Here is a 26,319-nt window from a genome sequence, read left to right as displayed (position 1 = left end):
GAAGCTTTGCCCACATTTGTTTACTTAAAAGCACAACAAGCAGCTCTTCCAGCCCTTGTTCACAAGTCTCAGCTTTATAGCTTAGGCCAGACTAAAACTGAGACAGAGGGTCTAAAGGTACACAGGTGTGGACAGGGCTGGAAAACACTAACACTCAGGCTATCGTGTCCAGATATCTGAAAGAACACTAAACAAGTCACGTGGGTGTAATTGGTCTTTAATGTACAGTAAGCATGTAACTAAGAAAACAAAACAGCACCAGGAAAAATGTGAACCTCTGTCAGTGTAACCAAGTTACAACTATTCTGTACTGTGTGTGTGTGTGTGCGCGTGTGTGTGTGTGTGTGTGTGTGTGTGTATTCATCTTACATTTGGATTTAGGATAAAACCAAAGATTGCATCTACTTATTTCTCATTAAAACAATTTAGCCTAGCCTTGGTTAATAATTAACATGTTGTAGCATTTGAAGCCACACAATATTAGCGCTGACAATGATTACAAATACCTGTGAAAATAAATATCAAAAGATACATATTCTTTTTTTGTCTACTGAAAGCACAAATATACGGATTACATAAAATTACAGGCATTTTTTTAAACCTCAAAACAAACCTAAAAAACCCCAGAGTGAAATGGAAGAGCAAATGTGAAGGAAACATTTGATAGAGGTTTGGAAGGGAAATTTGGGGGAGAGGGGGGGGGAGAAAAAAAAAAGAAAATCAAGTGAAAGAACATTTGTATTCCTGTTCAGTCATTTGTGTGCATCACACTCAGGTGGACAAGTATGGTAACGTCTTCAAAGTCAGTCCATTTCTCCTTCTGTTAGCATAGGTGAACAGTGCAAACAACTGCTCCATGTTTTTTATTATTCCAGCTGGCCTCAGCTTGGCTAAGGCAGGGGGGTGGGGGTGGGATCTGCCTGCCTTCAGTTCATTGTTCTGCCTTTTGATGAAGGAGACAACCTGTTTCCCTGCAGGCCAGAAACCCTGGGGTCTAGGACAGAGTGCAAAAAGTAATCCATTCTCTTAGCCTCCACAGCTGGTAGGAGGGTTAAGGGTGGAGAGCCTTTACAGGCCTCGGCCTAGCAGTTGATGGAGGCACAGTCTGATTTGGCTTTCCCTGCCGAGCTGATTATCCTCATGAGGCAGTGTCCAAACTCCTCCAGAATCATCCTCTCTGCCTCAACTTGAGGCTGGTGAGTCTGTTCTGCTTTTTTGGCCTGCTCCAGCAGACACTCGCATGTTGCTTCAAGCACTTCCTTTGTTACAAACGTATACGGGAGCCTGGGGGAAAAGCAAAATAAAAGTCTGAGTATTGACAACAAAGCCATCATTATCTGGTCTCAGCAGTAGTAAGCAGATGGATCGTGGAGACTCCATGTCAATCAGACACAAGTGAGTTTTAATGACCCCCTCCATAGCTTCATATAGATGTGCTGACAACTCCTGCAGCTTGTACAGGAAACACACACATTTTGCACCGTTTCTGAAAGCGCGTACGTCTCTACTTAAAGTTTTAAAGTTTAGGTAGTTTAGGTCAAATTTGATGTTGCATTGCAGATGACAGAGATTCTGAGTGTCTTCTTCTATACAGCTTATTAATTTAACACTGGTATTGGTTTGGTGCCCAGGGTGCATGCCTAGACATTAGTTGGTCCTTGCAAGAAAAGAAGACTTCCTTACAATGTATCTGGGATGTAGCCATTATTGTTGAAATAAAATAAAAGATAAGTGCTTTATTCACTCATCTCTCCTGAGTATCAGGATCCAGATTCACCCAAACCTCCCTCTTCCTGGACACCTCTTTCAGGGTGACATAAAGGCCTTCTTAAGCCATCAAAAGATGCAACTCCAGTCCCTCCCAAATGACTGAGCTCCTCACCGTCTCTCTAAAGGAGTGTCCAGCCACCCTTCACTGGAAGATCATTTCTAATTCTTGCGGTACTGTGTCCGCATCACTGCAGATGCTGTATCAATCTGTCAGTCAATCTCCTGCAGCCCTTACTTGTGCAACACTTTAGCTAAAGCTAAAGATTCTACAAAAGTACATATCATATGCTTACTGTAAAAGAAGCTCTTTGCAGATTTGATTTTATGTTGAAAAATGTGTGAACTGTGTTTCAGGTACCTGCCACTTCCACTTGAAATCACAGGCGTCGTCCGCATGAGCAAATCTGAGATCTGTGAGGATAGTTTGGTCTTGGCTGCCGTTTGCTGCTGAACTCTCACTTCTGCTGCATCTGCCAAATGCATTAGCGTCTTCCTCTCCGGGCTCTCCTCAAAGTTTTTGCAGCCGATGCATTTACAAATGGACGAACACATGATCTTCGCCTGTGAAGAGAAACAAAAATGAAGGAAATAAATGCCAATAAGAGACGAATGAATGGAGGTGACGCCATCTGTAAAAAAAGAAAACTGGAGAGCTTACCTCGTAGCACTCGCAGTAGTTCTTCAGGCAGCCTGAGCGTTTGCAGTTGCAGCCCTTGCTGTGTCGACGGTCCGACTCTCCCTCCTTGCCTTTACCAATTTTAGGTTTAAAGGCCTCTGGGTTTCGGTCCAGACAAGTCTGTGAAAACATGTTTGTGCAGCAATTTATGAGTCAAACAGGATGCAGTTCAGCCCAAAAACAGAATTCAGAAAGTGGACTTCTGCCTCACCTTTATAGCTTTGAGACGTTCAGTTTCATGTTCCAGGTTATTGAAGCAGTTATTGCAGTTACAGTTATTGCAGAACTCTCCATTTGCAAAACAGTCACAGTAGCTATAGGAAGGCAAACAAAAAAACCCACCATTTAATAAAACCATGTCAACTGTAATTTGATTCAGCAACATTAAGTCTCTCAGTGCTTCCTAAACTCTGATAAAAAGGAAAAATGGTTTCCACCGCAAAATAATACTGTATTAGGATTTTTTTTAAACTAGCCATTACCAGCTAAGCAGGTCAGCTAATTGGAAGTTTGTTTGTTAAATCTCTTGCTGCTCCAGTCTGCATGCCAAAGTATCCTTAGGCAAGATACTGAACCCCAAGTTATGCTCCAAGTGTTAATAAGAAACACATCAGAGAGCACTTAGGTGTAGAAAGAAGTGCTTGTGTGAAAGGGTGAATTAGGCATGTTGTATAAAGCACTTATAAAAACCATAAATACCAGTCCATTTATCATTTACCATGGCGATTTCATAGCAAAGTTGTTCTTTGACCTCCTGGAAATAAAGGTCATGAATTTAGAGTTTTACCCAGGCATTTGTATGAGATTAATATGACTGCAAGCTGCTAGATTAGTGCAAACATAATAATACTGATTACTGTTATCTATATTATTAACAATGATTATTCCTTAAAGTAAACATAATAAAGTCACTGAACTGAGATTTTATTGAACTTTAAATACAATGAGGGTTAAAAACACCATGGGGTGTTTATGACCATAAATCTCATTTTGCAAGGGCACACGTGATTCCCTGCCAGCCTTTGGCCTCCACTGTAAGACGGCTGTGGGTGCAGGTAAGGACACAGCTAGCCGCAAGTGGCAGTGGGCTTGTGAGCCTCAGGAGACCTACACAGCAGCTGGAAGCAGACAAGAGAGAGCCAACGCAGAAAGCCAACTGTCACAAATACTGAAAGCATACCAGGTTAGAGAACCTGAGCAATCTGGAGACAAAGGCAGCTGCAGGCAACTGATAATCCTTCTACAGGTTCATTAATAAAAACCCAGCCCTACTTTGACCAACAAATCAAATTAAGCTCAAGTCCACTGAACTTTTGTCTTAATGTTTTTTAAGAAAGAGACTTGTCCCTCTGCCAGATGAGCAAAAAAATATTTACAATATTAAAAATATGCATCAATATTTATGGAGCGTAAACAGGAACTTGGTTTCTTCTTTCTGACTCAGAGACAAAAAGCTAAAATATAATGTCACAGATGACTTTACAAAATATTCAGCTGAAATTACAAACATATAGTTTGTATACAAACATGTATTAATTATTGAGCTACACCTGGACAGATTTATCCAATGGATAAACATTATCAGTGACCGTTACACTTACAGTTTGAGGCACTGTGACTTGGTACAGTTACATGGTTTTCTTGGTCTTGAGGTTGTTTCTGCTGCTGACAAACTGAACCAATGAACATTAATTAGATTAAACTATAGACAGTCACGAGAACAAATGAAGAAAATCACTTTAATATTTTGGTAAACATCTTTTTAAATAGAACAGATATCATTTAGTTGGTCTTTCAATGCAATATATATAAAAACAAAAGTCATAGTAAGATGGCTTCTACCATTTCTTACCCATTAAGAGGCAATCTGGCCTGAGTCTGGATACCAGTGGATGCAGAAAAACTAGAGCTGCTGGCAAGTGTCACAAATGGTGGCTGCTGGATCTATGAGAAAAGCAGAAACACGATATTGAAACTCACTCAGGAAAAGGAAATCAATCTTTTAAAAACAAAAAACAAAAAAACAAAACCCAAAACAAAACAAAAAAACCCTTCAAACCAGGGCGTACAATGGATGAAGGTACATGGGATTCTATATTGTCGAACAATGGATTATACATTAGGGAAGCCAGGGGGAAATTTATTCAATACAAAATTCTTAACAGATACTATTATACTCCTTCAAGGCTGTATAGAATGGGGATTGGTAGAGATGACTTGTGTTGGAAATGCCAACAAGCCAAAGGTACTCTGATACATGTACTCTGGGAATGCCCGCTGGTTTTTCCAGTTTGGAACACTGTACTGAATTATTTGCAGGGGTGGACACTTTGTAACCTACCCAGATCACCTAAATTATGTTTACTAGGAGACAAAGGAGAGGTGCTGCAATTAAATAAACACCAGTTTAGAGTGTTAAGTACTGCATTGGTAACATGTACCCGTGTCATTTTGGAACACTGGAAGGACTCCCATACTCCAACGCTTAAAATGTGGAAAGACAGAATGATTGGGAATGTTGCATGCGAAAAGATGCTGGGAAAAATACATCATGTGACGGAAGCTGCGCTGGAACAGTGGGACAATTTTTGCACCTACATGTCTACCTGACTTGGACATTTGAGCTTAATACAACATATGTTAAAACCTCACTTGTTTTGTTTTGTTGTGGGGTTTTTTTGTTTTTATTTATTTATTTAAAAAAAAAATTGTTTGTTTGTTTTTGTTTGTTTGCTTCTTGCTTTTGGTTGCTGCATCTCTGTATTTGCTGTTATAAAATGCAAAATCTAATAAATACTTGAATTATAAAAAACAAAAAAATAAAAAAAAACCCGTCAAACCAAAAAGCACACAAAGATAATTCGCTAACCTGTGTGACATATTGTGCTGGCACAACCGCGTAACCCACATTCCCTCCTCCTGGAGCTGGTGTCAGGACGGTGCCTGGAGGGAGGTTGGTGAAGTTGGGCTGGATTTGGGGTAGTGGAGTCGCAGGCATGATCAAACGTTGCTGAGTCTGAGTGGTGGTTACTACTTGTGGTCCTGATGTTAAGGGCTTAGGTGCCACCTACGGGGAATAAAAACCATGAATGCAGCTCAAGGGACATTTCAGAGAAAGTTCTCTTTGAATGAACTTGGATACCCAGGTTACCTGTTTCATGGTCTGTGCTGGGACAACTGGGACAGACATCCTGACCGCTGCTGTACTGACCACCATAGGTTTAGCTGTGGGATAAGCACCATCACGAGTTGGTACAGCGCAATTACTAAGTGCTGCCTGTATTTGTTAGCAGAGGAAACAAAACAAGTTCATAGGTCACCTGTCTGTATAGAGCTGGTACTGGGACCACTGGGCTGTCCTGTGCTGCTCGCTGTCGTTGCTGTGACGAGGCGAACGTAGTGGAACCTGCTGCCAGGCACCTGGATCTGCTGCACGTTGGGCTGGGTGGCCAGGGGTATGATTGTTTTAAACTGGGAACCTCCCACTCCTCCAACAGCCACAGGTTTAATGTTCTGAAAACATTCACATCAAACGGAGAAACAGACTGAAGCCAGTAATAGAAGAGAAAATTTAAAAACAAAACAAAACAAACAACAACAACAACAAAACCTAAAGAACCTCATCCTGAAAACAGTTTGTTAAGAGCTGCCCGTTTTACTGGCAATACAATCTTCAAAGTGCACTTCAGTTTCTTTTTTGCAGGCCAGGATTAAGCTCCCCAAATGCTGATCTATTGTTATACATGTAAAATGCATAAAAACAATCTTATATCATAGTTGGGGCAGGTGGTCACATGAAAACATTTAATTGTTTTGAGTATTAATTATCTTTCTATCTGCTTGGAAACAATCTTACACAACCATTTTATTTCTGGCAAAAATGTATATTGCTATGGAGGTAAAATTTACATGCGAAGTAAGTCATCATCATTGGTGCCCCACATAGTGCACTGAGATAAACATGACACGGTCTGTCCTGCCTTTTCTGCATCAGATGGCCATGGCTTTAGCAATGCAGACAGTTGAACAAAAACAACTGCACAACTTATTGTTTTATATACAAAGAAGAAAATTCAGTTTCTCTAGAAATTGCAGTGGGAAAAACCGGACTCCAATGTACAGGCGCTCGCCCTCGGGCACCCTCCTCAGTTTCACTCATAGGGGTTTTTGAATTGCCCGTTGTCTGGTCCCTCACCCAGGACCAATTTGCCTTGGGAGATCCTGCCAGGGGGCGAAAGACCACCCAATAACATAGCTGCTGGGATCCCTGGGCCACGCGAATCCTCTACCACACCGGTTCCCAACCCCCGGGCCTCGGACAGGTACCGGTCCGTGAGTCGTTTGGTACCGGGCTGCGAGAGTTGAGGCTCAGGTGTGAAATGTATGGTTTTCAGGGTTTTTAATCAGTTTTCAGCGTTATTTTGTTATCGTTTTTATCGTTAACTCGGTTTTCCTGGGTCTTTTCACATGTGTTATGAATAAATCTTTTTTTCGGTACCGGTACTAGTTCTATTTTGTTGTATTTATCCGCGACACCTTAAAGGCCGGTCAGTGAAAATATTGTCGGGCATAAACCGGTCCGTGGCGCAAAAAAGGTTGGGGACCGCTGCTCTACCACGATAAGGTGGAGATTCACAGATGGAACTTTATTACCAGAAAAAGTGAAATATTTCCATAATGGTACAAATTTGAGAGAAATTTTTTTTTTTTTTTTTAAATCAAAGCATGCAGTGCACAACTGAGCCAGTCATTTTGAGTAATGAGCAGTCTGTTTACTACAAACTGTGTCAGACTATAAACAACAATCCCACCAACTGCAGATGTATCAATCTGATATTTGGAACGGATTTCCTCCATTTTGACCCAAAAAGGTTGGATCGGATATAAGTGATTAAATCTATTCACTTCCTTTCTGTGTTCACTACACAGCAGCAATTATTATTTCAAGAGCTAACATAGCACAGAAGAAGCCATTTCACTCTATTTTTATCTTTCCACAGCTTTTAACTGCATGTTTGCTCCATGTTTGTTTTCATTCATCAGTGTAATGCTTATTTGGAAGTTTGGGAGGTTTTGTTCTGTTTTTGTAAAACTGCACTTGCAGTAACAGTGAGTTGTCTCCGTCTTCACCTGCTTCCTGTCAGCTCAATCCTAAATGCGGCCTGTTTGTGTGTAGCAGTAAAATGAGGTGCACTCAAGAGCAAGAAAGAAGAGAGGAGGAAAATAGCATGACTGCACATCACAGCAGTATGCTGCAACTCCTTGACTCTCATACGGAGCTGAAATGACACTTATGCACAAACAAGGTGAATACGTTTTTGTTTTGTTTTTTAATTCCTTTTCTCCCCTCAGATCAAATGGTATCAACTACAACTGACTGTTCTGTGCTTTCATGTTACCTGCGTTGTTGATTGGCTAGTGGCCACCTTGACTGGAGATACAGATGTTGACTGCTGGACTGTCAGGATCTGCTGGCCAAGTGCTACATTCACAGGCAGTGCTACAGACTTCTGAGAAGCACCGGAGGTCGGGGAAGCCACAGACACCACAGTCACCTGGCAGGAACAGACAAGCGGCATGAGCTGTGAAAATTTCACCTGATTAAACAAAGACCCGAGTTGGATGGCAATATAGCTGCCATTACGTATGGTAACAGGAATGTCACATAAACCAACATTCTATAACAAGTCAATTGCAAACACTATGTATACATATTCATTAATTAGTAGGAGTGAAAGAAATATCTAATATAATTAGTGCTGTCAGTGTTAATCTCATGAATCGCTCTGTGCGTGGGGCTACACAGCATCAACGCGTGAGCACGGTTAGCTCGTTAACGCCGTCCAGCCCCACGCACAGGGCGATTCGCGATAACTCGTCATTTTAACGAGATTAACACTGACAGCACTAAATATAATATAATATAATATAATATAATATAATATAATATAATATAATATAAACTCCTGTCTGCAAATACGATGATGATTACTAGTGCCAGAGGCTGATGTTTATGTACTGTGACACATCAATCCGTTGTGGGCTGTCTAAATATTCAAAGAGTGTGAATACATCTACTGCATTTTTAATAACTACATTTCCAAAAAACAAAGACAATCAAATTGTTATTTTAAACAACAGTATCGGCCCAACCACCAACGCTACCTCTCAGCTTCCTAGCAGACACACCTATGGGATCAATTTCAAAATTCTACGTAATTTTATTCTCCAGTTTACGCAGTCACAAGATTTTCATAAAACTTCACCTTTGACCTTAAGGTCAAAGTCACTGAGATTTGAACTCTTCTGAGATTTTTAGTACATACACCTATAGTATTAACTTGAAGTGTCTACGTTATCCCATTCACAAATGTAGGTGTCCATGCCACCCCCCTGCCCAGTAGGGTGACGATAATACCCCAGGGCTCTAGACTAACTTTTCGCCATGGTTGCATTGGTGCGCCTGTGCATCAGCACAAAAGTTAGGTTCACAAAAACTGGGCGCACGTGACATCATTACTGTATGTGGAGTTGACGTTCAAGCCATTTTTCTTGTGAAGAATTATTTCGGACTTCAACTTAGAGAATGGAAATTCTTCTTTGCAATATTGTAGGCACTGTTAAACTTAATCATCATTTGGCCTCCTCTGATGACCTGTTTGCTGCTGCCTGCCGCTGAAAGGCAGTGGAGAGAGGGGACACTTGGGCAGTGCATTTATATTGTGTCATATAATGTGTTTTCTAGATACACTGTGCTTTTTCAGCGTTTCAATTCGAAATGTATTTGCACCAGTCACAAATGCAGTATTGCCGGGCATGGTCTTTCTACACGCACAACAGTAAATGCAGTGCATAATGTTGGCAGCTTTACTGTATCTTAGCCAGGAAAACTGGTCAAGCCACTCTCTTCGAAATGTATGCACTTTCCCCCTTTTACTTTCAGTGTGCTCTGGCTCAGAGGTCGATGCCGTCTCTGGACCAGTGTTAGACGTAACCTGAGAGGTTGTCAGAGCACTGGCTATGAATTTCAACAGATCAGGCCTTAACTTAACAAAAAAGTTATCTTTTTATCTTTTCTCATTACCCACAGCTACATCCACTATCAGGCCTAGGCTTCGCACCTCTCTCTCTCTCTCTCTCTCTCTCTATCTGCCTGCACTTTCAAACGTAGGCCTACAGGAATATCTGGACCACGGCCAATCAGAGAGGTCCCGCCTCTAACTGAGTATCTCTCTCTCTAATTGGTTTAGACCACGATATGGGCATAACATGTCTGTTGTTGACCACACGAAGGCTTTCAGAGTTGCAAAGACTCCCCCCCCACTCAAACGGCTGGTCATACCGGTGTGACCTATGATTTTTTTTAAGTTGCACCATTGAGAAATTAGGTCACATGTGCAACCAAATTGGATGGAGGCCACTGACAGGCAGTTACTCTGCCTCTGTGCTCTCTGCCTGGCATCATGAAGCCCGACTGCCATAGAATACCAGAATTGGCAGGTCCAGCACTGGCATCCTGTGCTTTTCACAGGTGAGAACACCCTGAGCTCATGTGACAGATGTGAAAGGGTCTGGAGAAGCCATGGAGAACATTGTGCTGCCAATAACATCATTCAGCATAGTTTGGTAGTGGCCCAGTGATGGTCTGAGAAGGAATGGAGGGACGCACAAACCTCTACAGGCTAGGCATCACACCCTGAGTGTGACTACATACTGGGAGAAAATCCCCAGACCCACTGTCAGACAATACCCTGATACCATTAACTAGACCCCATCCTCGCCTGAAATCAACAGAGCATCTCTGGGACATCACGTTTCTGTCCATCCGATGTTGCCTCCTTTCCAGGAGCTCAGTGATGCACTGGTTCACATCTAAGATGATATCAACCAGTATACCATCTATCGTCTCATTATGGTTAATTCCTCAATGTTGTCAGTCATGAATGCAAGCATGTAGGGGCCCATACAAAATACTCTCTACCTGGTCTGACAGTGGGTCTTCAGCATGATTTTTTTTCCAGTTAAGATCTGATGTGTTTTCAAAGTGTTATTAAATGTTTTAATATTTTGAAAAGTGTTTTACACTAAGGTCTTTGGTTCTCAATTGAACTGAGGGTAAACAGATAAGCCCTTAAAGAAGAATGGCTAGCAAACATCCTTCTCTGATCAAAGTACCATTATTATATCATTGTGATTCCAAACATTTTTGAGTAAACATTGCAGGGGGTTTCGAGGTGATTTATTACACTCGTGCTTTACCTGCAGTAACAGGTTGTAATTATGTGACAATTAAACTATAGACTTATTAGTTTTAGTCTCTAGCCACTTGATCATATTCAGTTAAAGTAAATATAGAAAAATATAATATCACCTTGCTGGGAGTCTTGAGAGGGGAAATGGCAATCTTTTTGCCAGGGATACTTTGTAAATTAGTGTTGTGGGGCTCAGAGAGAGTAATGGTCCTCGGGGGCATCACTGGTGAACTCTGGGTCAGAACCCGTCCTATGAACAGACAGTGCAAGGTTTAATGACAAAGCTAATTACAACATAATTAGAAAACAAACAGCAATAAACTATGTGGTTTGATAATTATTTAAAAACTGAAACAACAAAATAGTCTCAAAAAGTTATTACTTAGACTTACCTGTGATCACAGGAGGCATTGATGTCTGGGCACTTATACCTTTGCTGTTAACAGTTTTTGTGATGATAAACTTGATCGGTGCAGCTGAGGATGCTGGTGTCTTCTTGGCAATCTGAAAAGACAATTAGCCAGAAATGTTTAAACGTATTCATTCAATATCCAAACATTGCCTCTTTCTGCAGATGACGACTACTGGCGTGTCCTAGCTTGGTCAGTTCTGTTGCATTTTCATTTACTGATACTGATGTTGATACCTGAGCTCTAGTTGTACAACTTAATTGATACTGGATTTATGAGGGTGATAACTGAATTTATATTCGTAGGGAAAAAGGTCATCAGTGATATTGTAAGATTACATACTGAGCTGGTCAATGTGCAGTATTAAGACAATTCTTTGTCAGTGCTCTGATATAGCAACTGTGAAATTATGACACTTTTTTTTTTTTCCAAATGTACACACAGTGTCAGCACTTCTGCAACATGACTTTATGCAGCCAGACAGGCCAGCTGAGGTATTCATTTCACAGCAACATCGGTGGCTTTTTAAAAAAAAAAAACATATTTAAATCTGAATATCTTACTGGGGGTAAATTATTGCAATCATTCTCCTACATGTAGGATAAAAAGAGGATATACATTTCCTTCTCTTCTGAACTATGATTTTAGACAAAAATATTATTTTTATGCTTGTTAAGATGATCTGACTTCAGTTCTTAAATAAATAGCGCACTAATAATGTTCATCTAAACCCTGAGTGTGAGTGTGCTTGTTTCCCTACAAATTTTTTAATTATTTAAGAGGATAAAAACTCCCAAACAAACATGCCCGAGTGTATATGCTTGCTCTACCCCTTATACACAGAGTGAAACAGTCACTCGTAACAATTTTTAATCCAAATATGAGAACTGCTCATTTAAACAACGTCCAGACAGGCGAAGAACAGTTGAATGGGGAGATTTACCAATTTGTTTGTAACCTGTAATGTAAACCTGTTACGTCTGTACTTTATGAGTCAGACAACTCCCACCCCCTGCCAAGAGGTTTTAACCAGATCCTAACAAAAAATACCCTGAAATTACAAATCTAAACACCAAGGAATCTTTACATTCCACATTCAAACTACATGGATGAACCTCTTAATCTTCACCAAAGTGGTTCTCTCTCTATGCTCCTTTTTTTTTTTTTTTTTTTTTATCTTCTCTTCCCTTCATCTCCCAACCAGTCAAAGCCCATATTAGGCTTTCCATGAGCCTGGTTCTACCAGCAGGTTCTTTCTATTCAGAAAAAGACTTTCTACTTTACCATTGTCATGTGCTAAGTGATCATCATGTCATCAGGATTCTCTCACTAATGCTGTAGAAGCCTTTAACTTGCAATAGAAAGTCCCTTGAGGTGACTGGAATTGTATAAATAACATTTAATTGAGCTCTGCGCGTTATAGTTCCACATTAGATTCCTAGTGGTTCTAGTGGTTACTGAGACACAGTCCCACTCCATCTTCTCTGAAACACCAAACTGTACTTAGTCAGTACACTGTTGTTAGCTTACATTTACTGGCAGCCTAGATCAAGGTCAAAGCAGATCTTATCTAATAACTTGAAAAACTTTGTACACAGTATGTTCAATTAATATTGAGGCAATCATTTACAGTAGTAATTATGTTTAATTTAACAGTAACATGTGGAACATGACAAGCAATATTTTTGTAAAAATGTATTAATAATACAAAAGGTTATTGTTACCTGGACAGTCTTCAGCTGCTGGGTCTGTAATGTGGTCACCTGGTTGCCCACCACTGGCTTCAGGTCTGACCTCCCACCTATAGTCACCACTTTAAACTGCGGCGCTTGAGACTTGGTGTCTCCGGCAGTCTGTGAAATGCCAGGCTTGCTGCCTGTGTGGGGTAACTGAAGCACTATAGGCTGCCCCGATTTTCCTATAGCTGTAACCAAAAGTTTCTGTCCATCCTGCTTGATGACCTGGGGTGGATTACCTGCAGACTTTGCTGCTTCTGAGGCTTGAGAAGCCACCTTATTGAGAATAATCTGGCGATTTGCAGGAGAGATTGTAAATGGAGTTGTGAGCTTCTGTAATCCACTTGTAGTCACACTAGTTCCAGTAACACTGTCTGTGGTTTTGGTTGTGGTTGTCGAAGTAGCCAAGGCTGGTTTGATGGTAAGAAGAGGAGACGATGTGCTGGAATTTGAGACAGGAGGCGGACTTCTGGGGCTGGCACTAAGCATGGAGTCTGTGGCCGTGGAGGTGGTCATAGCCTTAGTGGGTTCGGTTAAAACGGCATCTGAACAGAGGCTCACGTTCTCTGAAGCCACGGGTGTATCAGTTTCCATTGGGACCGATGCATCATCACTGGGCTCTGAGTGGACTGCAGTGGTGCCAGGTTGAGAGTGAGGAACATCCTCTATATCCTCAGTATCCATGATCTCATCTGGGAGGAGGCTGTTGAGCTCTGGTGACACTACATCCATGCTTGCAAACTCTCAGCTTTCTGTTAATCCTGAAAAACCAATACAATTTAATTGTCATTGCAAAATACATCACAAACACTAGTAAGCCACTACATTAACACCACTGTCAGTTTAACTTATAATACAGGCACACATGTTCAAACTCCAGCAGGTCAAATCTGTTTTTCTGGCTATTATATTAGGCAGGAGGGTTTTCTGTTGTATTTGATCACTTTTATATTATTTGAAAGACCTAGAAGCTTACATTTACTGCACTAGATACACCATGAACAGGGAGAGACAGACAAAGATAATACAATTTTAAAATTCTGAGGATATACATTCATCGTTTTAGAGAGCTGTTGCATTTAATTGCAGTCAGTGTTTGCAATTCATTAAAAAAATGTATTCCTCTACTCATTTATACAATATACATAACTGGATTATAATACAGACAGACAGCTAAAAGCTGTGCTGAGAATATAGAGCAAGATAGTTCAAGCTAGCGAGCTAGCCATGTAGGTGCAGTAGAAGTGCCAGATTGTCATAACTTTACCTGTAAATGACTTCAGTAATTACGTGAGATGTAATAAATAAGGAGGTGGGAATGAGTAACGTTTGACTTGTGCTGATTTTGACTGAAGCAGACAGCTGATGCTAGGCCGCAACGATCATCTCTGCCGTATCTTTGTCCTGCTGCACTCTACTCAACATTAAGCCACCGAAACGCACATATGAACCCTACCCACTCCATACCACATTCACACGCAGAGCTGACTGAGCTGAATCTCTTCACGTCCCCAGGTGAAAGCCATCAAAAGAAAACTGTGCTGAGTTGCACTCGTTTATTTTATAAATGCCCAGAAGTGGTCCTGACTGGGGCAAAGAGCGAGAGAAAAAAAGCGACAAGCTGTTTTGCTGGCTGCGTTACTATTTCAGGCCGGGGTTGGATTTCGAAAGATCCGCCATTTTTACCTCGTCATCAGCTTAGTTAGCTGCCCGGCTAACGCTAAGCTATGCTGAGGGGAAGCGTTTATAAATATTGGTAACAAGCAGAGACACTTACACTGACAGTTCACTGCAAAACAAGCATAACTAAACAATCAAGATAAGACTTGATGTTAACAGGGTGCTGCTAGCGAATAAAAAAAAACAACCCACAAATAACAACAACAAAACTCTGCAGACTCTGACAACGTAAACAATGCTTGCTTTCAATAATTTCTCCTGTCACTTGACATAGGAGGAAATACATCATTTTAATTCCACAATGCAATTATTGCGATTGCTATTATAGATCTCCTTAACAGCATTTACAGTCTGTGTTTTAGGGCTGGAGTTAGCGTGGCCTAACCAGTTCAAAGTGATGTTTTAGTTTAACCTCAAGAAAGTCATATTTTGACTGAGTTATAGTACCAGAAAAGCGTAAATTCCAAGAATGTTACGGGGTCAACAGCTAAAGTAATATGAAACCAACAAACAGCAAATGCAACTGCTGACTTATGCCTTCTAATATTTTACATACATATAAAAATATCTATGATCCTTTAGACGTTTCGCCAGTATGTCAAAACAACTCGATGTGCAGCTAACTTAGCTTTTACTTTTCATTTGCCGTTGCAGTAAGTAAACTTAGCGGCCGGCTCACATGATATTTACACCATGTTATTAAAGTCCCAGTTTTGTGCACGAGAAACTTTCCTTCAGCGCTGAAAATACTCTGCCAAACCAAATCCTGGGAATATTATGCTGCTTTTTCACCAGAGTGTATCCTTAAATATCGTTATCATCAAAGACAGCAACAGCAGTCTCATCTAGACAGCCCAGCGGGCAGAACAACTGTACTAGCAAACTTGCAGAGCTTGCTAACCCGAGCTAGCTAGCACAACATTATATCTCAACATTGAATACATTCTTTAATGTGAGTCTTTATGTTGAATATGGTGTGTTAAATCCTAGAAAGGGCCATTGCATAGTCATGCTTACCCCAATTTTTTAAGCTAAGCAGCGTTTCCAGATAAAAGGGAGGAAAGGAAAAGACGATTGTTCAAAATACCGCGCCGAGCGCCATTCCTCCCTGACATTTCACAGGCCGGCCACGCCCTCCATGCGATACGAAACACTGACGTAACACTTAAAGCTACAGCACAATTGCATTATCAAAGTTATGACTGTTTCTACAAAACTATTTAATGCTTTTTTTTCTTTTTCTTCTTTTTTTACAAAATATTTTTTTGAAAATAAAAACTATTATTAGTTAATAAAAAAACAAACAACACAGTCAGCCTTGGAGCTCGTGTGCTGGATATTTACCGAAATCTGACAGAGCACTACCCAGTAGCCTCACTAAGTGCCCAGTCTCACGTACCACTGTCAGGTAGTCAATAAATAATAAGATGGTGGACATGTTTACTTACATGTCCTGTAGTTTCTCTTACTATAAGAGTGGTAAAACACATGAAATGCACTTCAGAAAAACAGACAAGATAGACTTCAACCTGCAGTTTTTACTGCCAAGATGGGAGTAAAATGTCTTCACCAGGGAGAGTACTGCATGATTCAATCCCAGATTTGAGCTGCTTGCATACTACAGAGTGTCAAGAGATGTTTTCGCCTAAGGTCTTAGGTAGGCCAGCGTAGTCTCTCCAGTACATTCATCATAAGGGACATGAGGTCAAATTGATAGTCATTGAGCTCTTAAGGTGCTAACTTTTTCTTGTACAAAAGTCGATACATCAGACATTTCTTTATGTATTTTGCATATACTTATATACTTTTTGACTGATGTTGAATATAGATATTTAGTTTTTAACTGATACCACTTGTATATAACTTGGCCTCTGGTGTTGTATCTATTTTATTACTTTTACTATTATTCAACATTATTTAGTTAGGCTATATATTTTAGTTATATTTTACTTAAACTTTACACATACTTTTGACTGGTTTGATAAAAATGTCAGCTCAATTCAATTTTATTTACATAGCATTTAAAAAGTAATAAAAAGAAAACCCAGACAGTCAAATTAATCCCTAAGAACAAACACTTGGAAACAGTGGAAAGGAAAAACTCCTTTTTAACAGGAAGAACGTGCCAGAGGGTACAGGGGCAGCCATCCACTACAACTGGTTTGGAGTGTGTTGAAAGAGAAGAGAGCAGAGAGAGAGACAAGGCAAAAGGCATGCTGTGGAAGTCCACCAGAGATTGGCTGTAACTAATGATTATATGTAAAGTGGTGTATAAATACACAGAAAGTAAGAAGAAGTAAGTGATAAGGAAATGCTATTCATAAAAGTAGAGAGGGTGTCTGTCTCCTGAATGCAATCTGGTAGCTGGTTTCTCAGAAGAGGGGCCTGAAAGCTGAAGGCTCTGCTTTCCATTTTACTTATAAATGCTCTAGGAAACACAAGTAAGCCAGCAACTCGTGCGAGAAATTCTTTGTTAGGGTGATATGGTATTATGAGGTCTTTAAGATAAGATAGGGCTTGGTTATTCAATACCTTGTATGTGAGGTGTAGAATTTAAATGGGATTCTGGATTTAACAGGAAGCCAGTGAAGGAGAAAAGGCCTTTCTAGTCCCCGTCACTACTGTTACTGTAGCATTCTGTATCAATTGAAGGCTTTTCGGGGAGCTTTTAGAACAACCTGATAATAATGCTTTACAACAGCCCAGCCTAGATGCATTAAATACAGAATCTAGTTGTTCAGCATGTCTGTGAGACAGGATATTTTATTGCGCAAAAACAAGAAAGCTCTTCATATTTCAGATGATACTAGTGTTAACAATAGATTGACCCTTTTTTAGGTTAATTACAAAATTAGCAGAAAAAAATGCAACCAAATATAGCTATGATTGTTTTCAGGAAAGGGATGGATAGTTTATAATACTCACCAAGTTTTGTTTAAAAACATATATTAATACATAAAATTAAAACAATACAATAGTTCAACATTTAAGCGTGGCCTAAAATAATTATAATCATTCTTTTCCCTCTTCCGCTCCCATCGCTGGCTGCGTCACTTCCTGGCCGAGCTCTGCGCTCTGACTGCAGACGGAAGGCTCTCCCCTGTCTCGGCAGATGAAACCGGTGTTGACACTTCGACGCAGGCTACAATGGCGACCGAAGTGAGGCAGGAGCTTACACAACTGATGAACTCAAGTGGCTCTCATAAAGATCTTGCTGCCAAGTATGTAACGTTAGTTACGGAGAACATCACTCGTTAAAAACTGCAACAGAAACTGCTAGCTAGCAGCTGGTCTGCACAAAGCTAAGCTAATGTTAGCTGCATTAGCCAAACATTCAGATAGAAATGCAATCAGTCTGTCAATGTTTGCTTTTAGGTTTTATCCAAAGTGCAAGGAACATAAAAGGAGTGACTACCCACATTAATTGTTGGTAAAATAATTATGAGAACTGTATATTTTATCACCAAAGCTAACTAGCTAACTTGCTGCTCTTTAGCTACATATTTGGTGCAGAGCACAACATAGCTTTAATACAGTTTGAACAAAGTGATACTTGACTAGAAAACTGCCAGGACACCCTTTGCGTACGTTCTTACCATCCTATAAACAACCATTTTATTAGGAACACCTGTGCATTTTATTAAGTACAACTGTACTGTAAAGTCTACTTTTGCAATTTCAGTTTTCGTCAGCATTGTCCAAAAGGTGATAAATCTATTTAAAAATCTTTTAGGTCCTGTTATATACGTGTTTGTATAAGAAGAAATTGTTTACTGTATCCACAGTATATGCTGATAGTTAATTAAAGTGAAAATATTTAAATACCTGTTTAATAAAGGGAGGTTTAATTCACTCAAGCTTAAATACACTTGTTTTTCACAGAAGTCACAATCAAATGCATCAACTTCTCTTAAGTAAGGGACCACAGACTGATTGCTGTAATTATATGTGAACTGGTGTGTGCATAGTTCTGTTATGTTCACAGCACTTTAGTGACATGTTGATTACAGATTTATTTATGAAATGATATTTACTGAATGGATTGGGTACTTTTCCCTCAATTTTGGTACTTTTTTTGGTACTCATTTCAAAATAATAAATTCAAAATTTCCTCTCACAGAATAAGTCCATACTTCTCAGTTTGTACATTTTGTTATTTACTTACAACATTTTAGTTGTGTCACAGTGTCATCATAGTGTCTGTGATGTTCTGTCATAGTGTTCTACAATATTAAATATTAATTGTAGACTCTTATAGGTTGTGACACAACATCTGTTAGATGGTGCAGTTGACAAATGACTGTTCAGTCTTTTACAACCAAGCAGTCAGGGTTTTTTTTTTAAACTATTTTTTTAATTCATAATAATATATGATGTTTGTTATATCATAAGGGAATACAGTATACATGGGATTATGTAATTTCTCCCACAGATTTACAATCTGTTTCTGGTGAGGGAGGGTTTTAGATGTGCTTTAACAATAAATAATTGATGAATATAAATATTATTGGCTGCTTCATCAGTGAGTCTCTTATACTGCAAATGACTTTTAGTTATGTCATCCTGGAGATTATTTGGGTGTCAGCGGGCCTTGTTCTGCTCTGTAGCCTTAGTGAGCTCATTGTAGCATCACATGGGCAGCCATTAATATACCTTGCCCAAGTAAAGTTAATCTGTGGGAAAACACTGGGTTTCATCCAATAAGCTAAAATGTATTTGTGTTTCATATTTAAGTTTTAATCCTTCGGTTTTCTATGTAAACATTTTAAACTTACCAGCAAAGTTGGAAGGTTTCTGACCGGTGAAATCTTTTGCAGATATCGACAAATTCTGGAAAAGGCCATTCAGTTTACAGATGCTGATCAACTGGAATCCTTGAAGGCCTTTGTAGAAGCAAGTATGGTGTGCCTGTATTCTTCTGTAATATCTGCTTATTCTACGTCCTTGGTTCATTTTTCAGGAGCATGTCTTACTATTATATTTTACATTCTTGCAGTGGTCAATGAAAATGTCAGTCTCGTCATTTCAAGACAGCTGCTCACTGATTTCTGCACACATCTGCCCAACCTGCCTGACGCCACAGCAAAAGCAGTGTATCACTTCACCTTGGAAAAGATCCAGCCGAGGGTCATTTCCTTCGAGGAACAGGTAAATTTGCTCCAGCTCTCTGACGCAGTGTAAATGGAGGTAACCATTCAGGCAGTTAAGCTTGAGTATTGTCACTGCAGCGCTTAACTGAGTAATGTTCCTCCATCGCCTTAGGTAGCCTCAATCAGACAGCACTTAGCGACCATTTATGAAAAGGAGGGAGACTGGAGAAATGCTGCCCAAGTTTTAGTTGGCATTCCCCTCGAAACAGGACAGAAGTAAGTAAACCATTGTCACACGCAAGTCTTGATGGTAATTGTGTCTTTAAATCCCTGTTTCTTTTGTTTGTTTTTTAAAATATCCCCTTCAGGCAATATAATGTTGACTATAAGTTGGATACATATCTGAAAATTGCCCGACTTTACTTAGAAGATGATGATCCGGTTCAGGCAGAGGCCTACATCAACAGAGCCTCATTGCTTCAGAATGAGTCCTCTAATGAACAGCTACAGATACACTATAAGGTACATGATCTCTTAGTGATTTCATAGTTACATAGTCTTATCTGTTGTTTCAGTGAAGCTGTGTGGATAAGTGCTTCTGCTGCTCTCATTAGGTGTGCTATGCCAGAGTACTAGACTTCAGAAGGAAGTTTATTGAAGCTGCACAAAGATACAACGAGCTGTCTTATAAGTCAATTGTTCATGAAAGTGAACGCCTGGAGGCACTGAAGCATGCTCTGAACTGCACTATATTGGCCTCTGCAGGTATAAGCAGGTGTTACATTTTCAGAAATAATGTAATGAGAACTAATGGAAAACATATAAAGGCATACTACTGATTTGCGGTTTTCACACTCTTAACCAAAAATGGTGCAATATTTTTTAGGACAGCAACGTTCCCGTATGTTGGCTACTCTCTTTAAGGATGAGCGCTGTCAGCAGCTGGCTGCTTATGGTATCCTGGAGAAGATGTACCTGGACCGCATCATTAGAGGTAACCAACTACAGGAGTTTGCTGCCATGCTGATGCCTCACCAGAAAGCCACCACAGCAGATGGTAAGCTGAGATACTGGGTTTTACACAGTGAGAGAAATCCTTATTTTCTCCACCCTCATTGAATCAGCTGGTGAACCAGCTGATATTCTTTCTGGTTTTGTGCTCCCTTCGTACTGTGAAACATATTTCTAGACACACTCTTAACTGCAGCTATAATGCCAATGCTATAGTTGACTTGGTCATTGCTCATGATAACTGAGGTCAGCACAGGGCTGTAACCATTTATGCTGGTGCTTGAGGGGCACTCTACACTTAGGTGTTGCAACACAACACCTATACTTTCTTAACTTTGATCTGTTTCAGGCTCCAGCATCCTTGACAGAGCTGTGATTGAACACAACCTCCTATCTGCCAGTAAACTCTACAACAACATCACTTTTGAAGAGCTAGGAGCATTGCTGGAAATCCCCCCTGCAAAGGTGAGATATGAATTGGATTAATGCTAAACTTGTATAAGAGCCACAGTTTTAGTTTTATGCTTCATTGGGAAGTTATAGAACTACTGTTGATAATAAGTTCCTGTTTTCCATAGTGGTACACACAAACTCTAGTTTCTTCTTTGTATCTGTAGGCTGAAAAGATTGCTTCTCAGATGATCACTGAGGGACGTATGAATGGTTTCATTGACCAGATTGATGGCATTGTACATTTTGAAAGTAAGTGATGAAATTGTTTATTTGTATGTTTTACAAATTTTATATAGGTTTATATAGGTATAAGGATTTGACCATGAGATTTTTAGGAACCAAAACACTTGATAAAAGTAATTTAAAGTTGAAATGTATAATTATTTATATATTAACTCATTGTTTATTCATTGTAAATAAAAAATTACAGATTAGCAGATTTTATAAACAGAAGATATGGATAAAATTGCTGTAAAATTATTCCAGAACAATTTGTGTCAGTCTGTGTGTTTTTTACAATTGAAAGCTAATCCTTAGCCACAGTAGAGCAGGCTTTCATGTAATACCAATATCTACCTCAGGATGGTATGGTGAGTCAATGTACTGCCCAACATCAGAGGAAGAAGTGGAAGCAATCAGTTTGTTGTTTTTTGTTTTGTTCTTTTTGCTATGTGCCAACTGTCTAACATTGCTTATTGTGGAGAGCTGTGGCCGGAAAAGGTGTTGCTGTGGCAGGAGGATGGTGCACTTAATTAATGTAGCACTAGCTACATTAATCCCTGTGACATTATTTTGCAGCATTTACAGAATAAGAACACTGGTTTAGGTCGCTGCCCCACAGCTCTGTGCAGACACAATGGGTTAGAGAGGAAGAGATTCTAACTCTAGCCAAAATGAACTGAATCACTGTTATCTGTATTCACAAACAATAAATGACTTGGATATAATAAACTGCGCACATAAGTGGACAGAAATTAGTGTACGTTTTAAGTAAAGGTAAGTAAAACACTTTAAGTATGTTTCTGGTGAATTAATTACTACTTATTTAAACAGGAGGAATAAAACACAGATTAGTTGGCTAGTCTAAACCTAAGGGCACACAGTGGGAGTGGTTAAAATTGAGCTCACTAACATTAAATACACAGACACATTTTAAGAACAAGGATAATGTGCAGAGGTGTAGCAACCATAGAGACATAAAGTTAAAGAGCCATATCATGAAGCTATGGGAAAGAGTTTCTGAAGCAAGGTTAAGGAGTGGGGTGACGATCAGTGAGCAGCAGTATTGCTTCATGTATAGAAGCTTTGACAGTGTTGATTGAGAAGTATAGAGAACGAGTTGCACTGTATTTGTGTGGCTCTAGAAAAGTCTGTGACGGGATTCAAGGGAGGAACAGTGGTATAAGGAACTCAGGAGTGGCAGAGCAGTACATGAGGGTGATGCTAGACATGTGTGGGGACAGCGAGACAGTGGTGAGGTAGTAGGAGTGGGAGTTACAGATGGGTTCAGATAGTGAAGATGGATGAGTTTAAATACCTTGGGTCAATTATTCAGAGCAATGGACAGTGCCGAAGAGAGTGTAGGCTGATGGGTGTGAGGAATGAATCTTTACAAGATGGTAGTGAGACACTGCCATGATATGTTGTATGTTGGAATAGCAGTTTAACGGCAGCTGAGAGGAAGAGGTTGGATGAGGTTGGTGGGAGACAGAAGGACTCTAGCCAAAATAACATCTCTGATGGAGTCTCCCACCCCATGCATGTAAGTGTTGCTGAACTGCAGAGCTCCTTCAGTGGCAGACTGCTGGATCCTAGATGGATGAAGGAGCGTTTCCGCAGGTCCTTCCTCCCTGCAGCTGTCAGACTGTACAATCAAAACTGCTCCCAACAAACATAGATATTTACATCAGTGCTGTAATTTGCACTAATCGACCAAACAACTGTTATAACTTGCACATTACTTTTCTCAGTTTATATATAAAAAACCTATACTTTAATCTTAATAACTGTACAGTACTCTGTTTTTGTAACTATTGTCCATGATGTAAATATTTTTTTCTGTAAAAATTTTGTGTGTTTCTGTTCTGTGTCCTGTTCGGTTTGAATATGTGCTTTTATTCTGCTGCTTTTACAACCAAATTTCCACTTTTTGGACAATTAAAGGATTATTCTATTCTATTGTATTCTCTGTAGGGGTTTGTGACAGTGGCACTAACAAAAAGATAGTTGGCCTGTGGCCAAAGGGGAACACGTATTGTGGTTTTCACCATGGTTCACATGCAAATAGTCTTTGTTTTGAAAGGAAAATGCACCTTCTAATTTTTTTCTTCTGTCTCTGGCAGCCCGTGAACCCCTTCCTACCTGGGATAAACAGATCCAGTCTTTATGTTTCCAAGTCAACAACCTGCTAGAGAAGATCCGTCAGGCTGCTCCAGAGTGGGCCGCTCAGGCTATGGAAACCCAGATGACCCAGTAGTATTCCTAATAGGATCCGTCAGCCCACCCTGAAAGTTTTGTCTTGCTTCTCCCCAAAAAGACATTAAAAAACACCTGCAGTTTAAGTAGTAAAAGCACTGTGGAGATCCTTCTGGTACCAGCATGACTTGTTTGAGATGTGGCATCCATGTATTTATAGGGCTGTACTGTACATTCAGGTGTAATTTCATGTTGTTTACATGTTAAAAATTTGGATATTATATTCAGGTTGTTGACATGTTATAGGGTCAAAAATAAGATGCGCACAACAAACGCATTCTGTTTTTATCTTGATAATACAGCTATATCTGTCAAGTACTTCTTGATTTATCACTTGGCCCACACTGAATGAATTTCAACAGAGTATTAAACTTGGAGCTGAAAGAAACTGCTCAGGATCATCGTTTGATTCAAGGTCGCTGTCTGCCTCAGTGGATTTTCCTTTTTGTCATTGACAGTTTAAATATGAAGACCAAATTGATGAAATGCTATTTGAGTTCACTTTTCAGCATCTGTACCAATTTTCTACTCAGGATACATGTTCTGGAAGCATTTTAACAAAAGTTTAGGAGTAGATATCGCTATACTGAATGATACAGACAGTTTTTGAGACAAAAATGTTTTATGGAGATTCAGTGGTATAGTGGTTACCACATTTGAAAGATCGCTGGTTCAACAGGAGGAGATATAAATCCAGCTTGTGGGAGAAATGCGGTAGTGTACTCATGCTGGCCCCAAGCAGCATGGGGCCACCGCCTCTGTTCAAAGATGGTCGTTCACAGTGGACATAGATGGCTTCTTTCACTCCTCTTTGACGCCATCTGTCCTCTCTTTCTAAAATGTGAACATTCGCATTCTGGAAAGAATGACAAAGGTGGTGAACAGAGGCGGTGGCTTACGACACCGACCGTCTGCCATCTATAATCCAGTTTTGAGATCCATTAACGCCCACTCGCATCTTGGGCCATTTGACCTCAGTAAATTACACGATAGGGTGGGGCTAGATTTCACAATAGGTTAACCCGAAACCCTGGGTGATCGTGACCTACACCCGTTTTCAAACCTTGGCTCGTGTGATTAGGTAGGGATCAATAGGGGGTCCCTGACCCTCTTAGGGTTTAAAATCTGGGACTCCTAACCTATTGCTCTTAGAACTGAAGAAGCTTCTCAGATGAGAAGTGAAACATCTTCAAGAAACCTAAAGAAGTCCAGACACTTTTCTTTCCTAGCTCCTTAGACTACGTTGACCTGGACGACTGAGAACCTTCAGACATATTTTCAAGATGCTACTGACGATAAATCGACTTTGGGAAGTCGTATTTTTAAAGCACAAGTCTTGGTTTTTAAATCTAGCCATTACAAAGAGTCAGATGATACTGTACACCCATATGGTAGGCCTGTCCTAAAGCTTACTCTGCTTTATTGTTTTTTTCCCCCCGACACAGTGGCGTTAAAAAAATATCACTTTGCAGATTACTGACATCATAGACAAAATAAGTCATTTTCTATAGGGATTTTACCCCCTAGAAAATTGCTAGTTTCACCTTTTATAAACTTCATAAAGCAGATCAAATATTGTAGACATTGTTGTGTTAGTATAATATTTAAATTTTTTGTGGAAACTGTCCTAGGTCTGAGCCACAAGAAACAAAATTTACAACAGGTTTGAAAATACTGTAAAGAAAGGTCTTATTTCATTATTCATTATGATTGGGGATATTAATTATGATTTCCTTTGGTATGGGATGATGTCAAAGAGTCTGATCTCAAACAGTCCTGATAAAACAGAGTCCATCCAGTTATTTTCTTCTGGTTATCCGTGGCTGGGCCACAGGCCCAGCAGCCTAAGCAGAAAAGCTCAGACCACCCTCTCTCTAGCCATCTCCTCTAGCTTATCTGGGGGAGCACCAAGTTCTTCCCAGGCCAGCCGAGATATAATCTTTCCAGCGTGTCCTGGTGTGGCCTCAGATGAACTACAAAATGGCTTATTATACCGTGTCATTGTTAATTTAACAAAAATTAAGCTAAAATGCAGAAGCAGTGTGTGGTGAAAACCTTAGTGCACTCTCACTGTTTTCATAGGGTAAGTAGCAGCCAGGTTCTGCTTAACAAATGTATCTGATAAACTGATCATCACTCAGTTTGACCACCTGTATAAAAGCAGAAGCTTGCTGGTTTGGTACATTAAGGTGTGTATTCTTTGTGTGTATTCTATATCTCGGTCTCCATAGGCACATTGAATGCTAAAGTTCATGACAGTACTATTAAACAAAAAGACTGAATACATATGACGTGTTTGGGAGTGTTGTCAGGAGAAAGACTCTTCCATCTAAAAAGAACATGACTGCAAAATTACTTGCTGACTTCTTGAACAATGTTTTTTGGACAGAGGAGAAAAAAGTAGAAATGTTTGACCATAACGCATAGCACCATGTTTGGTAAAAACCAAACACAGCATATCAGCACAAACACTTCAAACCAACTGTCAAGCACAGTGGTGGAGAGATGATGATGATGATTTGGGCTTGTTTTACAGCCAAAGGACCCGGGAACCTTGCAATCAGTAATCTGATCATGAACTCTTAAATGCAAACATATTCTAGAATCAAATGTGAGGCCATCTGTCCAACAGCTAAAGCTTGGATGAAGTTAGGTCATGTAACACGTAACACTACAATGATTCCAAGCACAGCAGTGAATCTACAACACAGTGCCTAAAACAAAAAATGCAATGTGTTGCAATGTGCCAATGAAAGTTCACATCTC

At 39.9% G+C, this 26,319-nt stretch overlaps 2 protein-coding genes across 3 annotated transcripts; one reads left to right on the top strand and one right to left on the bottom strand.

Moving 5' to 3' along the window:
- Positions 1–196: 196 nt before the first annotated feature.
- On the bottom strand, positions 197–15,671 carry lin54 (lin-54 DREAM MuvB core complex component). 2 transcript variants are annotated; one of them, XM_004566892.2, is made up of 14 exons: positions 15,542–15,671; positions 12,833–13,605; positions 11,091–11,202; positions 10,818–10,948; positions 7,846–8,001; positions 5,767–5,959; positions 5,598–5,671; positions 5,316–5,513; positions 4,299–4,390; positions 4,048–4,119; positions 2,658–2,760; positions 2,429–2,566; positions 2,129–2,331; positions 197–1,284 (listed from the first exon to the last, which is right to left on the bottom strand). In XM_004566892.2, exons 2-14 carry the CDS (start codon positions 13,574–13,576, stop codon positions 1,083–1,085), a joined length of 2,418 nt encoding a protein of 805 aa, XP_004566949.1. In that variant the 5' UTR covers positions 13,577–13,605; positions 15,542–15,671; the 3' UTR covers positions 197–1,082. The 2 variants fall into 2 exon arrangements, with proteins under 2 accessions (XP_004566949.1, XP_004566950.1); XM_004566893.6 differs by lacking the exon at positions 15,542–15,671 and adding an exon at positions 14,112–15,098.
- A 1,900-nt stretch (positions 15,672–17,571) lies between these two features.
- On the top strand, positions 17,572–23,941 carry cops4 (COP9 constitutive photomorphogenic homolog subunit 4 (Arabidopsis)). The gene is made up of 10 exons (XM_004566890.3): positions 17,572–17,745; positions 19,342–19,421; positions 19,521–19,672; positions 19,787–19,890; positions 19,983–20,136; positions 20,229–20,379; positions 20,501–20,671; positions 20,975–21,090; positions 21,243–21,327; positions 23,421–23,941. Exons 1-10 carry the CDS (start codon positions 17,672–17,674, stop codon positions 23,552–23,554), a joined length of 1,221 nt encoding a protein of 406 aa, XP_004566947.1. The 5' UTR covers positions 17,572–17,671; the 3' UTR covers positions 23,555–23,941.
- The last annotated feature ends 2,378 nt before the right edge of the window (positions 23,942–26,319 follow it).

This window comes from Maylandia zebra, linkage group LG7, assembly GCF_041146795.1.
Source record: "Maylandia zebra isolate NMK-2024a linkage group LG7, Mzebra_GT3a, whole genome shotgun sequence".
Classification (NCBI taxonomy): Eukaryota; Metazoa; Chordata; class Actinopteri; order Cichliformes; family Cichlidae; genus Maylandia; species Maylandia zebra.
This window is presented reverse-complemented; position numbering and strand designations above follow the sequence as displayed.

Bases quoted from the DNA above. Each gene is read 5' to 3' on its own strand.
- lin54 (XM_004566892.2), bottom strand. From the start codon at position 13,576: ATGGATGTAGTGTCACCAGAGCTCAACAGCCTCCTCCCAGATGAGATC. The intron at 10,949-11,090 runs GTAAGTCTAAGT...GTCTGTTCATAG, and splicing joins AATGCCTCCTGTGATCACAG to GACGGGTTCTGACCCAGAGT. The intron at 2,332-2,428 runs GTAAGCTCTCCA...TTCTCTTCACAG, and splicing joins ACTACTGCGAGTGCTACGAG to GCGAAGATCATGTGTTCGTC.
- cops4 (XM_004566890.3), top strand. From the start codon at position 17,672: ATGGCGACCGAAGTGAGGCAGGAGCTTACACAACTGATGAACTCAAGT. The intron at 20,380-20,500 runs GTATAAGCAGGT...AATATTTTTTAG, and splicing joins CACTATATTGGCCTCTGCAG to GACAGCAACGTTCCCGTATG. The intron at 21,328-23,420 runs GTAAGTGATGAA...TGTCTCTGGCAG, and splicing joins TGGCATTGTACATTTTGAAA to CCCGTGAACCCCTTCCTACC.